General features: G+C 37.2%; 2 protein-coding genes across 2 annotated transcripts; one reads left to right on the top strand and one right to left on the bottom strand.

Annotated features, from left to right (window-relative positions):
• The first annotated feature begins 2,052 nt into the window (after positions 1-2,052).
• Positions 2,053-4,832, top strand: LOC141647444 (transmembrane 9 superfamily member 11-like). The gene is made up of 2 exons (XM_074455621.1): positions 2,053-2,342; positions 2,547-4,832. Exon 2 carries the CDS (start codon positions 2,580-2,582, stop codon positions 4,545-4,547), a length of 1,968 nt encoding a protein of 655 aa, XP_074311722.1. The 5' UTR covers positions 2,053-2,342; positions 2,547-2,579; the 3' UTR covers positions 4,548-4,832.
• Positions 4,833-4,857: 25 nt separating this feature from the next.
• Positions 4,858-8,837, bottom strand: LOC141647445 (calmodulin-binding protein 60 B-like). The gene is made up of 8 exons (XM_074455622.1): positions 8,566-8,837; positions 8,216-8,303; positions 7,277-7,329; positions 6,558-7,054; positions 6,313-6,473; positions 5,976-6,179; positions 5,623-5,794; positions 4,858-5,550 (listed from the first exon to the last, which is right to left on the bottom strand). The coding sequence occupies exons 1-8, from the start codon at positions 8,628-8,630 to the stop codon at positions 5,072-5,074; spliced, it is 1,719 nt and encodes a 572-aa protein (XP_074311723.1). The 5' UTR covers positions 8,631-8,837; the 3' UTR covers positions 4,858-5,071.
• Between the last annotated feature and the right edge of the window lie 7,964 nt (positions 8,838-16,801).

Genomic DNA, 16,801 nt, shown 5'->3' with positions numbered 1-16,801 from the left:
TTGATTAAATGTTGATTACAAGATTAAAGAGAGATTTGATTGATATTAACTACACTAGAGATTGCTAAGAAGAACATGCTCTTCTAATTAGCCTAATGGGGTATTTATAGTGGGGATTAGTTACATAGATTAGAGTTTACTAAGGGCTTAAATGACGATTAAGTCCTTGAGGAATCGCCGGTCTCTAGGGAGACTCCGGTCTCCTTTTCGCCGGTCTCCTTTTCGTCGGTCTTAGAAAAATATGCACATCCTTCCATGAAGCTTGTAGAAGACGAAATAGTTGTTAGGGAATCCGGGCGTCCAGGGCACGGGACGGGCGGATTTGAGTGATTCTGGACGAGCGTCCAGATGGGGAAGACAGGCGGATTCTGGGTGTTTTGGACGGGCGTCCACAGGGGGAAGACGCTCGGATTGTGGGTGCTGGACGAGCGTCTTGTGGACAATCCGCTCGGATTGTCTTACAGCTTCTTTCCTTCTTCTTTTCTTCCATTTTCTTCATAAAATCCTTGGGGATTTCTTCGGGGATGCAAGGATCTTTTATCATCATTGCCCATCTATTATAGTATGTACAAAGGCCTTCTAATCTTGTCTTCTCCTTGATGCTTGGTCATTGAATTCAATCAATTTAGCTTCATTTTGCCATGAAAATGCAAGGTTTGCACTCCTTTCCTACCAAGGACACAAAACCTCAAAGAATATGCAAAACAAAGGACTAAAGACAATAAATGACCCAAATATGCACTAAAAAGCATGGGAACAAGGCTAATTCGGGGACTAAATATGCTCTAATTATGGTCACATCACTTACATGTAACACAAAAACTCCAGAGAGACGGTCTCTCAATAGCGTTATTGAGAGACCTCTCATATAATAGGGTGAGGGACCCACTGGTTTCTTTTTTCTCTATTATGTCTCCCACTAAATTAGTGCGAGACGGTCTCTCATGAACCTATTGTATTTGTAATTGTGATTTCAAGGTGATGTTGGCATGCGATGCGACAACTATAACATGACCCAAACTCTTGAACAACTCAACTGTATTTTCAATTCTAGCTTATTGAAGGTGGGCCGTGCCGTGCCGGCTCCGGTCCTGGCCCGTCGTGCCTAGCCACAATTTTGGCCTGACCCAGACAAGGTCAATTGTGCTTTTGGGTCGTGCTGTGCCAGCCCGCTTTTCCCACTCCCACCGCGGCCCGCCCCTTGGCCCGGACAAAGTTGTGCCGGACTCGTGCCGCCCGTCGTGCTTGGGATATTTTTAATGGTTTTTTTTAATTATTTACCCTTAAACCGTCGTACCCGTCGTGCCTGGCCCAACGTGCCTCGTGCCGGGTCGTGCCTAAGCACGGGGTTTTTTGGATTTTTTGCGTCGCGGCCCGCTTTTTATCCGGTCATGTTGGATCTGAGCCACCTCGTTTTCTTTGCCGTGCTCGTGTCGGATTCGTGCCACCCACCTTTACCCGGCCCGAAATGCCTACTCTATTCTAGCTCAATTTGACAATTATTATTTCCCCGAACTTGATTTTATAAGAAAAAAACTACCATTTTACTCAATTTACCCTTCTACCACTAAAAACAAAAAGGGATATTCTCTCATTTATCCTTGAACTTTTTCGTTTTCTAATGTGTACCCCTCGTTTTAAAAAAAAAAAAAAAACGTTGACTGACAATAATTCTCTGTTGTAATTTTTTTCAAACCAATTATCTCGTCAAGACCTTGAATTTGAAAAAAAATCATCGCTTTTTGAACTCGTAGTAGGTAGTTATGGTTGGTCAAACCTTTTGTAATGAATAAACTTTGACCGACCATAATTCCCGATTACGAGTTGAGACGTCAGTGAATTTTATTCAAACTGAAGACCTCTTAAGATGGTCAATTTGAAAAAAAAGGTTTATTGTATTCTGAACTTGTAGCCAACAATTATTGACGGTCAAAGTTTTTTTTTGCAAGAAAAGAAGGATAACTTTTTTAAAATGAAAAAATTAAAGAGTACCAAAAAAAAAAAAAAAAAAAAGGCCGACATAAGTACATTTTAAATTACACAAATTAAAGAGAGAAATCACAAAAAAGTGGAAGAGATCTGAATCTGGCATTGGTGTGAGTGTCCCCATTAGTATTGACAACATTGCTCGCAACAACACCTTCCTTAACTTCATACTGTGTTTATGATACCATTTTTTTGCTCTTTTAATTTCTAACTCACGTTTTTTCCCTCGTTTCTATCGCTTTATTTTTCTTCCAAAACCCCCAATTTCATCATTTAATTTAGGGTTCTTACAATTATCCCTCTTTTCTCTCTCCGTTACATCTCCTCTCACATTATTCCCCTTCCTCAAATCCAAGGTTAGTTGTTCATCGTTTGTACATTTCGAAGTTATAATCTTTATGTTGTTTTAATTGGGCAGACTTGTTGATTCCCTATTATGGTTTCTTTCTTTTGCATGTTTAGATCGTAATTGTAGTTTCATGATTGTTTGAAAGAAACCCTAATTGAGATTCTTGTTTAATTGGAGCTAATTTTGTTAATTCTTGATTTTATTTTGCCAGATCTGACGGAATTAGTGATATTGTGGGTGAAAGATGGGATCTTTAGGTAATTTGGGGATCTGGGTAGTTTTGATTTGCATGGTGTTTCATTCTGGAAATGGGTTTTATCTTCCTGGTAGTTATCCTCATAAATACAAAGTTGGCGATCCGTTGTCGGTTAAGGTTAATTCTTTGACCTCAATTGATACTGAAATCCCTTACAGTTACTATAGTTTGCCCTTTTGTAAGCCTGATGAGGGTGTGAAGGATAGTGCTGAGAATTTGGGTGAGCTTCTTATGGGTGATCGGATTGAGAATTCCCCGTATAGGTTTAAAATGTACAAGAACGAGACGGAGATTTTGGTATGTAAGACCAACCCTCTTACTCCGGACGAGTTTAAGGTCATGGCGACAAGGATTGATGAGATGTATCAGGTTAATGTGATCCTTGATAATCTCCCTGCCATTAGATATACTAAGAAGGATGATCTCCTCTTGAGGTGGAATGGTTATCCTGTTGGAGTTAAAATCCAGGATGCGTATTATGTGTTTAATCATCTGAAGTTTACTGTCCTTGTTCATAAGTATGATCAGAGCCCTATAACGATGGGAAGTGCTGATGGTCTTGACATGTTTCCCGGAGGAAATGATGCTGGATCTGCGGAACCTGGGTATATGGTTGTTGGTTTTGAGGTGGTCCCTTGCAGTGTTCAGCATGATATGAATGCCATTAAGGATTCAAAGACGTATAGCACGTACCCAGGAAAGATCAATTGTGATCCCTCTAGTGTGTCTATGGCTATCAAGGAAAACCAGCCTGTTGCTTTCAGTTACGAGGTCTCCTTTGTGGAAAGTGATATTAGATGGCCTTCTAGATGGGATGCTTACTTGAAAATGGAGGGTTCCAAGGTGCATTGGTTCTCGATTCTCAACTCCCTTATGGTTATCACCTTCCTCGCTGGAATAGTTTTTGTGATCTTTTTGAGAACTGTTCGCAGAGATTTGACTCGTTATGAGGAATTGGACAAGGAGGCTCAGGCTCAGATGGTCGAGGAGCTGTCGGGTTGGAAACTTGTTGTTGGTGATGTATTCCGGGCTCCTAGCCATCCCATGTTGCTCTGTGTGATGGTTGGAGATGGTGTTCAGCTTCTTGGGATGGGTGTCGTGACAATTATGTTTGCTGCTCTAGGATTCATGTCACCTGCATCTCGAGGAGCTCTCCTCACAGGCATGGTTTTCTTTTACTTGGTTTTAGGTATTGCTGCCGGTTATGTTGCTGTTCGATTGTGGAGGACACTTGGTTGTGAAGACAACAGAGGGTGGGCTTCAGTTTCTTGGAAGGCCGCTTGTTTCTTCCCTGGCATTGCCTTTTTCATATTGACTGTCTTGAATTTCTTGCTATGGGGAAGTCACAGCACTGGAGCTATCCCATTCTCCCTCTATGTCATTCTTATCTTGCTCTGGTTCTGCATCTCTGTTCCCCTTACCTTGATTGGTGGTTACTTTGGTGCCAAGGCTCCTCAGATCGAATACCCTGTGCGAACTAACCAGATTCCCCGTGAAATCCCATCTCCCAAATATCCCTCTTGGTTGTTAGTCCTTGGTGCCGGGACACTTCCATTTGGCACCCTCTTCATTGAGCTTTTCTTCATCTTGTCGAGCCTATGGATGGGTCGGTTTTACTATGTTTTTGGTTTCCTTTTTATTGTCCTGATCCTACTTGTGGTTGTCTGCGCTGAAGTCTCCCTTGTCCTGACATACATGCATCTTTGCGTTGAGGACTGGAAATGGTGGTGGAAATCATTCTTTGCCTCGGGTTCCGTGGCCATTTACATTTTCCTTTATTCCATTAACTATCTCGTGTTCGACCTTAAGAGTTTGAGCGGGCCTGTCTCCGCCACTCTCTACTTGGGATACTCTCTATTTACCGTCTTTGCCATCATGTTGGTGACGGGAACAGTTGGATTCCTCTCCTCGTTTTGGTTTGTTCACTACTTGTTCTCCTCTGTGAAGATTGATTGAAGCAATTCATTTACCAAGCTTCCGGGAGTTTTAGTGAGTATCGTTCCAGTGCATCTTGTTTCGGCTGCGTTCAATTTTCTAGGAATTTTCTTAAAAATATGTAATAACAATCTTAATATCGAGCTTTGCATTATTCTTCTATCACACCTCTAGATTACTTCATGATTGCATAGTTTTTACTTGGATACTCTCATGTTCTGAAGTTCGACATGATTAGGAAACGCGAATTTCTTAAATGTTTGTTATAAAGATGGTTTCACTATATTGTATTCTGAAATTGCCTTATTTGCTGGGTTTAAGAATTCACAAATGCTAATGTATGGGACTTTGCCACTCTTGTAGCTAGATATTATGATCACAAAACGGGATGAAAAAAGAAAAACACAAAAAAAAAAACGCCACCCATCTTTTAGTGGGAGCTGCAACTATAAACACCTGACTTTGCAACCCCAGTCTGCAGACTTTAGACTTTAGACACTACAGAATAATTATACAATTACTGTGGCCAGCATATCTCCATATCACTAGTTGCGAGGAAACTTTCCCTTTCTTCTAGCCGCAGCATTACGCCTAACTATCTTCCACATGACAGCAGCACGAAGCTTACACCAGCGAGCCCTGGGTGATCCATTACCCGAGACGTTCACCCCATATTCCGGGATCTGATATGGAATCCCATATGGAGTCACAGGGGGCAAAAGGCTAAAAAGGTCATTATCTTGTCCCCATGTTGCGGTTTGAGGGTGTAATAGTTGCCCGAATGGATTGATGTTCTGTGCGTATGTTGTACCTGGACTGTTCAGGTACCAGTTACTGACGCCATCAGAGGGGGCAGAATATGAGTTCCCTGTCATGAAGGTCGATGGAGAAAACTCGTTGACAGGTACGGGTGGGTCAGTCCGAGATGTGGAATCATCTTCTGGAAGATAGCTGCATCCTTCAGCTGTATAGGGGTATGATGCCGTATCTAACAGATTAAAATCCATCTGGTTCACTTGTTTATCTGCATAAAGACCATCTAGGTCAGAAATGGAAAGTAATGTCTGAATACTATCTGTAGAGGAGTTGTGTGTACCTTGATCGATCGTTGAGAAATCATCATGGTGCAAATCCAGCCGTGAACTAGAGATTAGGCTGTTGTGTCCAGTAGTTGGTAGCTCCAACGGAGATATAGCTGATGTGCCGTGAAATGGCACCAGCTCATTCTGTCTCATAAGTGCAGATTGCTTCAACTCCTCCACTAGAGCCTGACAAAGAATTTACAAGTCGTCAGCTGAAAATATAAACGGTTGGTCAACAGGTCATCAGGTTCATTTTCGGGCATGGGCAATGTCAGTCGCGGCAGACCTCGTTTCATTTTGGGTTGCTGTTACGGGTCATTTTAGGTTCTGGTTGGATTTGCCAAATTTAGTTAGAGTGGAATTGCACCTTATGGTGAGTGTCGAGGGAATCTGCTGGCTGGTAATCTTGGCCGCTAAACTTGACTGCTATTACTTTGTAGACACAGTTGAAGATGAGGTCGACACAGTTAGATTCATCAGAGAAACGATAATACATGTCGTCGAGATGACATTCATTAGCATGCTTCACCATTGTATCCCATGCTTTAGTTGGCACACCTTTTCCAAGCACCTACAGTAATTACTCAAGCTTATTACCAAACTATAAAATTGTTCAATTCAGATCATCGCATGATATAAACTGCATGCAATGGTCTTACACGAGACAAACTATTACTCCGTCTTCATGAGATCAGTATTCTTACCCGCCGTAGAGATGAGGGGTTCATGTTGTAATGTGTCAGGAAGTCCTTGACGGTTGTGATCCCGTGCGACACGAGTTTGTTATGCGATGCTCCTAGTTTTGCTATTTTCTTCAAACGCCAAACCGGGTCCTCCAAGGATGGTGTATTGTGCTTCTGGTAGGCTGTGCATATATATATTCAACCAAATATCAGAATCCATGTTTAAGGCTAAGAATCGGAAACACTTATATTAAAGAACGACTTACATTCCCCGCGATGATCCAGCACCACAAAGGCCTCACTCACAGCTTCCTTGATGCCAGTCCCAACAGAACCACTAGCCATTGCTCGAACCCCTAACTTGAACTTCCGACTCCTTATCCAGCTTGAATTGTCGGTGAAGCAAACATGTCCGAGGGAACCAACACCATTGACAAGGACTACAGAAAGTTCTCCTATCAACAATGGCCGTTTACCTTCTCTTTGACGCACAATGTTATCATTAAACTCGCTTTCAGTCCAATTTTCTCGACCATTTGCCAGAAAATCGCCATTCAGAACAACAATCTCCAACTTAATTGAGGACAATTTACCGTGGTAGATCCCATTGTTTGAGTTTGCATCAATTAGATGCACTTGAAGAGGTGCATGCTCTTCATCCCCTATCCTCGTATTTGTGAAGAGTGTCGAAGGCAACTTTTTGACGAACTGTAGTTTGAATCCTCTCGAGGGCAAGGACTCCGGTTGGTAAACAAGAGACCGACTATAGCCGATGAACAAACGATTAGACAAGGTAGTAGTAGCACAAACATCTGTTTTAATGTTTTTAACCACGTTTATATATAGTGCAACCACAAAAATTAAGCTAATTTAAAGATTAAGATTGAAACCGATATTTGATACACTTATTCTTCAATATTATCGGAATTGTACAAGTCAACAAAACAAGCTAGGAAAAGAAAAATCTGTGGAACAGAATCCATACCTTGGAGATGATTGATTACAAGCAGCAATATGTTGTTCTAGTTCCTCTTTCAACTGTTCATAATTGTGTAGTAATTAAAATAATCAGCAACTAAAGATTAATTCTAAATTTCTTCACAACTTCCAACACAATTCAATTCACCTACATCTATACATCTTTCACTATAACACTAAGTGAAATTATTATAATTTGACCTTTCGATTTTAACAATAATAATTTAACATAGTATGTGTTTTGTTACGAGAAAAAAAAAAAGGCAGATAGCACAAAAGCAAAATTTACCAAATTTAAGATGTTAATCACGTATGTTTTGTCTCTCTAACTCGAAAGGGACGCATGAGATGTGTGCGAGTCATGCAAAATAAAAACAACCGCAAAAAGGTATGGTTGCTAACTTACTATGGTGCGACCATAACAATATCTCAAAAGACAAAAGTTAATACTCAATAACCAATCTACATTATTTTATAATTAATTAACTAGTTAATTAAGCAATAATAATATGGGAAATGAAATGGCATTCATCAGATGCTACTTAATTTCGGTACATCCTTCTCACGTGTTATATGTAAGGGACCGTTGAGACGGTCTCTTATAAGTTTACTGATAGACTATTTTACAATTTTAAGAGAAAAAGTTGTACTAAAGGTAATAGAATAAGTACAATTTATTATTAAAGATAAAATGGGTACATTTATTATGTAAATAGATACGAAATTACTATGTCACGGTCAACAATAAAAGGGTCACGAAATACAAATAAAAGGGTACGGAAGACTGGTCTCTCAATAACTTATTAAAAGACCGTCTTTCCCAAGTCTTAGTGTACCCGTTAACGCCCTTATCATTGTCTTAATAACATTGATAAGCATTCATCATAATGACAACAAACCTCAAACTAACATGATTAATTAATTAATTAATTATATAAAACCATACCACTTTGCGAAAGGTATGCTCAAGTCGTATGGCTATTTTATCTGCAATTTCTTGCAAATATGTCTCTTTCATTACATACTTGACAACTCTGCAAAGTGCAAATACACAACCATTCAACTAATCATCAAAATCAATTACAAACAAATAACAAGCTACAATCAAACAACTTTTGTTCCATTTGTTTGTTTATATACGTTTTTCAAAATCTCCCTAATCACATATTTAAGTGAACATGTACAATCAGATGAATAAAGAAAAGACGTTTTAGTTATAAGTTACATACTCTTATATATACCGTTTATTCTAAAATCGTCTTACACGAAATGTTAGTAATAGAATGTAAGACTCACTTGTGAAATTTAGATGGGGGTGATTCATCATTTCCTTCCTCACCAAACTGCCTTTTGAATACCATCACAAGTGTAGTACGTAGAATGTTATTTGTTAGAACAAGAGGAAAATAAAATTAATTTAAAAATGAAGTGATTATTTAGTAACGAATAACTGCTGATACTAGTTTTCTTTTATAACCACAAGGGTGCCAACAGCCTCCTCCATGAAACCGCGTAGAAGCTTCATTAAATATTACTTACATTCTGAATTTTCTACAAGTCAAGTTTATAGGTGTTTTGGATCATATTTAAGAAACTTATTCATCAAAATAGTGTCCCGTAGGGCATGATTAACTCGCCTTAACAACTTAAATTACATACAATCAATTTTTTGTGGCGCGTTTAATTTGAAATTGTCACGTACTTGCGTGTAACGTCTTTTAATTAAACGAATTCAGAATTGCAGCGCTAGAAAACACTTTTATAACGCAAAATATGCAAAATCTTAGTTAACATAGTTGGTAATGTAATGAGAACTATGTTTATAACCTTGGTTCAAATTCTACCAACATAAAAAATCGTCCCCATGTCTCCTTCACACAAAAATAAATAACGCAAAATATGCTAATGGATGATAATTCATTAACTTTGCAATTTTCATACACTAGTAATTAGAAATTCTCTCCTGCGTTCCTATACCACATGGGGTTTGTCGAAAGATTGATGCTCTAATTGCTGCATTCTGGTGGAGAAGTGACTGGAACAAGAATTCGATTCACTGGCTTCGTCGTGATATTTTACATGCTCCCAAGTCATATGGCGGTCTTGGTATTAAAATACTTTCGTGCTGGGACAAGCCTTACTCCTTAAAAAATTCTGGCACATAACTTCTCAACCAAATTCTTTACTTGCAAAATTCTGGACGGCTAAATATCAGAAAGACTTACCTATTCCGAAGTCCAAGTCTTTGGTTTCAAATGTTTCTTACGCATGGTCGGGAATTTGCCGTGCTGTGAATTTAACTAAAGAGGCTGTCTGTTGGAAAATTGGAAGTGGTAAGTTGATTAATATTTGGTCCAGTCGATGGGTTAATGGCGAGCTACCTACTCTTAATCCACAATGTCAAGACCCACTACCACCTTTATCATCCTTTATTTTGCCATCTGGGGATTGGAATCCAACAATGCTCTTCCGTTACTTTTCGACAAAAACAGCAAAGGTAATCATTGCTATGGAACCTCCCGTACCTGAGATTGATGATTTTATTTATTGGAAATTTACGGAAGATGGTTCTTATTCTGCCAAGTCCGGGTATTGTTTCCTCTGGTCACAAACTTCGTCTGGTTCCTCTGTTAGATCTAGTGCACCGCGTTTTCCTTGGCATATTGTCTGGAGAAAGACGCTGTCACGAAAGTTGTCATTGCTTGTCCGGCGAATGGCTCATAATATTTTGCCAACGAATGCGAATTTACTCTCAAGCGGTTTGAATGTGGCACAGGAATGTCACTTCTGTCATAATTCGATTGAGTCGATGGATCACTTATTTAGATCCTGTTTGATAACACAACATTTATGGAGATCTTCCTGGCTTGGTATCAATTCTATGGCGAACCCGCTTACTCCTTTTAGCACATGGACTGCGGATTTATTATCTTATCTTTCTCATCATTCTTTGAGCCAGAGCAAGGATGACAGCTTGATTTACTTTTGTTCTTTAATCCGGGCGATTTGGTCCTCGCGTAATCTGGTTGTGTTTCAAAACCATCCTGTTGATCCTGGATTTGTTTATCGACTCACTGACGAACCGGTAAGTTCTTGTACTCATTTGCAACTGGCTAGATCATTATTCACGACTCCTGCTCTGTGTTTCTCTCCTACTACTATCACAGGTACCTCTTCGTATCAATCTGGGAGTAGTTGGATAACCGTCTCTACACAACTTCATCGTGCTTCAACAATTTTCACTTGCTCCTTTTGGGATTCTGCTTTGAGGCGTTTATTCTCACACAAAATACGTGCAGAAACCTCAATTGATGCGTCTGCACGAGCCCTCCTTTTGGCTATTCGTTATGCTCAACGCATGGATTACAGCAACGTTAGCTTCCGAGTTACATGTAGAAAACTATCATCCGTTCTGGCAAACTTACTGCCAGTACCAATTACTGTACGGAACTCTGTTTTTCAGATCCGTACTTTGTTTGTCCTTCGTAGTTTATGGTTTGTAAGCCTTGCAACAGGCTAACCGTTTCTTGTATCTTGCTTTCAATTTCAATATGATAGTTTATTGCTGTCAAAAAAAAAATCGAAATAACTTAAACAAGCTATGTTAAACGACTTCTCTTTTGCAATAAAACCCGTAACTTGTTTTGTGTTTTATGATCACCTTGCAAAATGGATTTTAAGCGTTCTCGAAAAAATACCATTTTTTTGGCAGCTTAAAATAAAGGGATCCTAATACATTCAAATACCATTTTAAGTTTAAACAATTACGTCCAATCCAATCCTTAATATTATGTTCATGAATAATTAAAGACTTGTAACTCGGCTTTTGGACTATTTCAGTTGTCGATAGTTGGACGTCTCATCAATTACATTATGAGTTTTGTGACACAATGACAAAAGTTAAGGTGTAACAATCCTCCAGTTCAGCTCACTGAGCTCAATTCAACTCAACTTATTTCAGTATTATTCATCTTAATAAATTCCATTCAGTTCAGTTCACTATAATTTAGCTGAGCTCAATTCAAGTCAACTTATTTCAGCTTTATTATCTTTAGCAAATTTCATTTAGTTAAGCTCACTTCATTTCAGTTCAGTCCACTTCAGTTCAGTTATTAGTCTCCATTCAACCCAGGAGAACAGGGTATTAATACCATGACAACGGAATGTGGGTAGTTTTACTAGTTTACAAATTAAAATTAATCGTAGGTTGGCGCAGTGGTAGCATGGGGCTGCGCTTGGTAGGAAGGTCTGCGGATCGATCCCCCACAACTGCGATTGGGAGGGGTTTAAATACCGTAATCCTTGGACACGCCCCGAAATCCGGATTAGTCGGCCCAATGTGGTTCGGATTACCGGATGATTTAGACAAAAAAAAAACAAATTAAAATTAAAATAGTCCCTACATCCCAATCATTTATTTACCTATTTCATCTATTAATGTCTTATTCTTTTGTCATCTTTTTTTATTAGTAATGATTCTAATGGATTATTGGATCTATTTGTCATTCAATAACAATAATCGCAAATGATCTTTTACTGATCTTTATTTAAAAAATAAAGGTAAACGAATGACATGATAACGACTAACAAGAACTAGTTATTGTTATAAATGAGTCTGCTACTAGCTAACTTATCTTACTCGATTATTAAGTACAAAATTAGAAAAAGAAAAAAAAATGACAAGTGAAATATTAAAGAATGAATAAGTTAGCCCCTCCAGAAAAAGAATGAATAAGTAAGATACTTGACCAAAAGAAACGCGCTTGAAAGTTGAAGAGAACTTCAAGGTCATGGTCTACCATTATATGATCAAGTAATTAAGTTTTCACCAAATAGAAATATTTATTTGACCATATATCCGGTTGTAATAAAGATCAATTAATATTAAAAGTCGTGTTTTAGAATCCGTTTCATCGCTTTCAACGATTTAAAGAGAGACAATTACTATTTTAGGCCAACAAATAACAAGACTCTTAGGTTATGCGCTTCCTTTAAACGTTTAGAACCTTCAAAGGCTTGACGAAAATCATCTAAAGTGTACTTTCTCCTAGTTCTGGAATCTGCTGGTTAATTGTTTACTTTTGTTTTGACACAATTAATATCAAGGAAAGAGAAGGGCGCCAATTATTAGATGATAAATGGATCAAATTGAGTGTAAATGATCAAATTGTCCATCAAGATATTCTTAAATTAAATAAAAAGCTAAACAATTGACTAAAACACCTAAAAATGGAATAGGTATCAAATGACCGGAACGGAGGGAGTATATAAGAACTAGACCTGTCAAAACTCGACCTGACCCGAAAACCCAACCTGTTTTTTAGGGTTACAAACCCGGTTTTTTTTTTTACCCGCGACCCGTTTGACTCGAACTCCAAATGACCCATTATTTTAGGGTTGAGACCAGACCCCGCCTTAACGGATCGACTCGTTGGGTCAAAGGGTTTTTTTTTTTGGCAGCAGTAAAAAAAGGTGTTGTTGGGTCAAAGGTAAATCATGAATTTTATTAAAATATTAATATTTATATATTATATTTGAAAAAATAGTTAAATTTTTTTTTTTTTTGTTACTTAAAATTACAAACACAACTAAAAAGTCATTTTTATATACTAATTTTTATAATATTTAATAATAAAATAATTATTAAAAAACCTTTATTTTAATAATTATGTCAATATAATTAATGTAAATGTTGAATATGATTAAAATATTAATTTTAAATATGTTTTACATTTTTCAAAAATATTTTTTTAATTAAAAAATCGTCTAAAAAAAGGGTTAGAAATTATTTCTTAACCCGTATTCTGACCCTAACTTGACCCATGACCCGTATGACCTGATCCGTATTTGACCCGACCCGTATTCTGACCCAACCCGTTTGACAGATCTAATAAGAACATAGTAATCCGATGAATTTGTGGAAGACAAGTAATTTAGTTTAATATTTTGAATATTATAAAGAGTAATTATCGATTACTCCCACCAACATTCCACTTTTTTTTCACTTGTTCCACGTCAATTTTTATTTTTTTAATATTACACCCAAATTATTTGCTCAGGTTAGATTTTGCACCCAAAATCACTTTCAGGTCATTTTTTTGTCAAAATTCAATTTGTTTTTGGTTAAAGCAATTAATTTCTGACGATTTTGCAATTGCTTCTTCTTTTATTAAGCACGTATGGTATTTCAATTCCCCTAGTTCATTCTCTTCATTTTTTTTTTTTTGAAATTGTCATCTCATTAATAATCAACTAAACGTAGGTTACAATGAAGATAACAAATAGACAAAGGAAAATCAAGATTGCTAACGTAAAAAATACATTCAAAATAATTATCTAAATATCGGTAATGGCGCCGCTCTCCAAAATCATAAATTTCTTGAATCTATGAATAATCGATGTCTTTGCATCCTTCTTGATGGAGGGAAACAGTGTAGCCGTCTTGATGTATTCATCCACGAAACAAATCTGATAATCTCCCCGTCGATTAAAACTTATTATATTGATAACAATCCCACGAAAAAATGGAAAAACCCCGAAAGAAGGGACGGAACAACAGATCTCACCAAAAGGGAGACTATTATTGAAAATAAGATAGATCTGCATAATATTAGTTGTTTAAGAAAGCTTTTGTGGGGCTTACCATCGATGGATGATCGATGGAAGCCCCCGAATAATAATGGAGGCTAGGTTTTTAGAGAGGGTTTTTTTTTGTTCATTCTCTTCATTTTGGTTAAAACAATAAATTTCTGATAATATATCCGTTTTACAATAAATTTGTATAAAACCGCTTTACACAACCGTTAAACAAAAAGTACTCATTATATGAAATATTACTATGATTATTAAGCGTATCATAATACCGTTTCTCATAAAACCTTTGTGAAATTATGTAGGCTCCCACTTCGAACTCATAATAGTCTCTACTATAAGCGTCCCAATCACGTAGACACGTTTTGTAACAACTCAAGTGGACGCTAAATGTGAATGTTTGTGTTCACATCAAGGAAGTTTGGACAATTAAGTATCACAAGTCCCATTACTAAAATTCGATAAAATCTACAAGAAGACATATAAGACACCAAGACCTACTACTACTACTATAGTAGTAAGACTAGTAACCAACTAACTTCTATGTCTTCTTCACTCATTATAAATAATAAATAGGGTTTTTTGTCAAACACAACCTTTAAAATTTTTTTTTTTCCAAACACCACCTTTAAAAAAAAAGTTTGTCAAACACAACCTTTAATAATTTTTTTTTTGTCAAACACGACATTTTGGCCAAAGTTTGAGCGCTTGCAATGAGATGACTTTAGGTTGATGTTTGAGATAGCAAACGAGGTCGGTTTGAGGTGTTTTTGGACTCCTTAGAAAGGTGAGAGTACAGGCTTTCTAGGAATTGTCAACACGGTGGCCAAAGGTGACCTTATGTGGGGTCAATTGGTGCGTAAAGTAAGGCCGGTCACATGGGGTTGATGTAAGTTAAAGTAGGATTTTTCCGTGAGTCAATTCACTCCCTTAAACCACCACTTGCAACCAACGACGACCACAAACAACACAACTACGATATACCTTGCACTCCCTTCAATCTACATGCCAAATTTCAGACCAAACAAAACATCATAACCCCATTAAAAGACCCTCGAAAACCCCTCTAACAACCCATAGTAAACCCAAACTTCTACCCCTTTCTTTGACCAGCCTTACTTTACGCACCAATTGACCCTACATAAGGTCACCTTTTGACACCGTGTTGACAATTCCTAGAAAGTCTGTACTCCCACTTTTCCAACAAGTCCAAGAACACCTCAAACATACCTCGTTTGCTATCTCAAATATAGACTGAAAGTCATCCCATTGCAAGCGGCAAAAAAGTCGTGTTTGACAAAAAAAAATTTATTAAAGGTTGTGTTTGACAAACTTTTTTTTTAAAGGTGGTGTTTGAAAAAAAAAGTTTTTTAAAGGTTGTGTTTGACAAAAAACCCTAATAAATAATACTTTCACCAAGACCTCACAAACCCTAGGAGTACCAACTTTCATGCCTTTTTTTTATTATGTAATCCCTTTACCTCGATCAATAATTATCTAATACGAAGTATTATTTTGGCTAAAAGATTAAGAAAAGAAAAATAATTTAATTTGGACCACAAAAATCACAACCCTACATACATGTAATGCAATGTGGCATACAAGGTTACTAAAAATGAAAATAGATAACTATTCAATAATACACCCCAAAATGAAAATAGATAACTATTGAACGGAGAGAGTATTTGATAATCTAACGTAAATTCGTAAATCAAATACTAGAGTAGTGAAACTAAATGGATTTGGTGTGCTAGTTAACCACCTCATCTCTTAACCATTAGGTCAGGGTTTCGATCTTGTCCATGAGAATGGAGCAGATTCTTTGGCAAACCGTTTATCTCTTCATGAGGTCACTAGATAGCGGCGAGGGGATTGTACACTGTTGTCGATCGTAGACAATCCAGTTTAAAAAAAGAAAAAAGAAAAAAAAAACATACTAGAATATATAGTGAACAATAAAACAATAACAATAACTTCGTTTCTCGACAAAACATTTTATATCTTCATTTCGAGAGATATCGAGTAAATATTATGTCACCTTAGCTAAAAGGGAGGTTGACCTGATATACGTAATTTACAGGATATTAGTTTATTACGTATACTCATGAGTTAACTAGTGCACATCTAGGATAGCGGTTACGAATTCTCTCATCATATAAAAAATAAAATAAAATAAATAATAATAATAATAATATCTTCATTTCTCAAAATTGCCAAAAAAAGGACATTTTGTCAATAAGATTACGGAAAATGCACGCGGTGCCCTTGAACTTTGATGTTTTGCCCGAAATACCCAATTTTTTGATCCGGAAATCTTTAAGAGGCTATAACTCGTGTTTACAAGCTCGGAAAGTAACGATTTTTTTTTTCAAATTGATTATCTTTTCGAGACCTACGACTTGAAAAAAAAAATTGTCGTGTTTGGAATTCGTGACCAAGAGATATGGTCACTCAAAGTTTGTACGGTAAAAAAAACTTTGACGTATAAAAACTCCTAGCCACGGGATCCAAATACGACAATTTTTTTTTTCAAATCGTAGTTCTCGGAAAGATGATCGATTTGAAAAAAAAAATTATCACTTTCTGAATTCGTAGACACGAACTATAGCCGCTTAAAGTTTTCCGGAACAAAAAATTGGGTATTTCGGGCAAAATTCGAAACTTCAAGGGCACCGCGTGCATTTTCCCATAAGATTATGCTGGAGTGGTGGACCATGTCTCAAAAGTTTTGTGGCTTTATGGTGCTCATGTGCGTGTCTAAACCTCAAAATGGAGATAAATGGTTACAATAGTGAGTACTCCAATATTTTGCACTATTGCCTTATCTTTTTGGACGGGTATATTAATCAGAAATGAAAATTTGTAATTTAGTTTAGTTTAGTTTAGCTAAAGTTAGTTTAGTTCAACTCGAATTTTTAGTTTAGTTTATAATTTAGTCTAT

Source organism: Silene latifolia, chromosome 3 (assembly GCF_048544455.1).
Source record: "Silene latifolia isolate original U9 population chromosome 3, ASM4854445v1, whole genome shotgun sequence".
Classification (NCBI taxonomy): domain Eukaryota; kingdom Viridiplantae; phylum Streptophyta; class Magnoliopsida; order Caryophyllales; family Caryophyllaceae; genus Silene; species Silene latifolia.
Note: the sequence above shows the minus strand (reverse complement) of the source record. Positions and strands in the feature narration are given on the sequence as shown.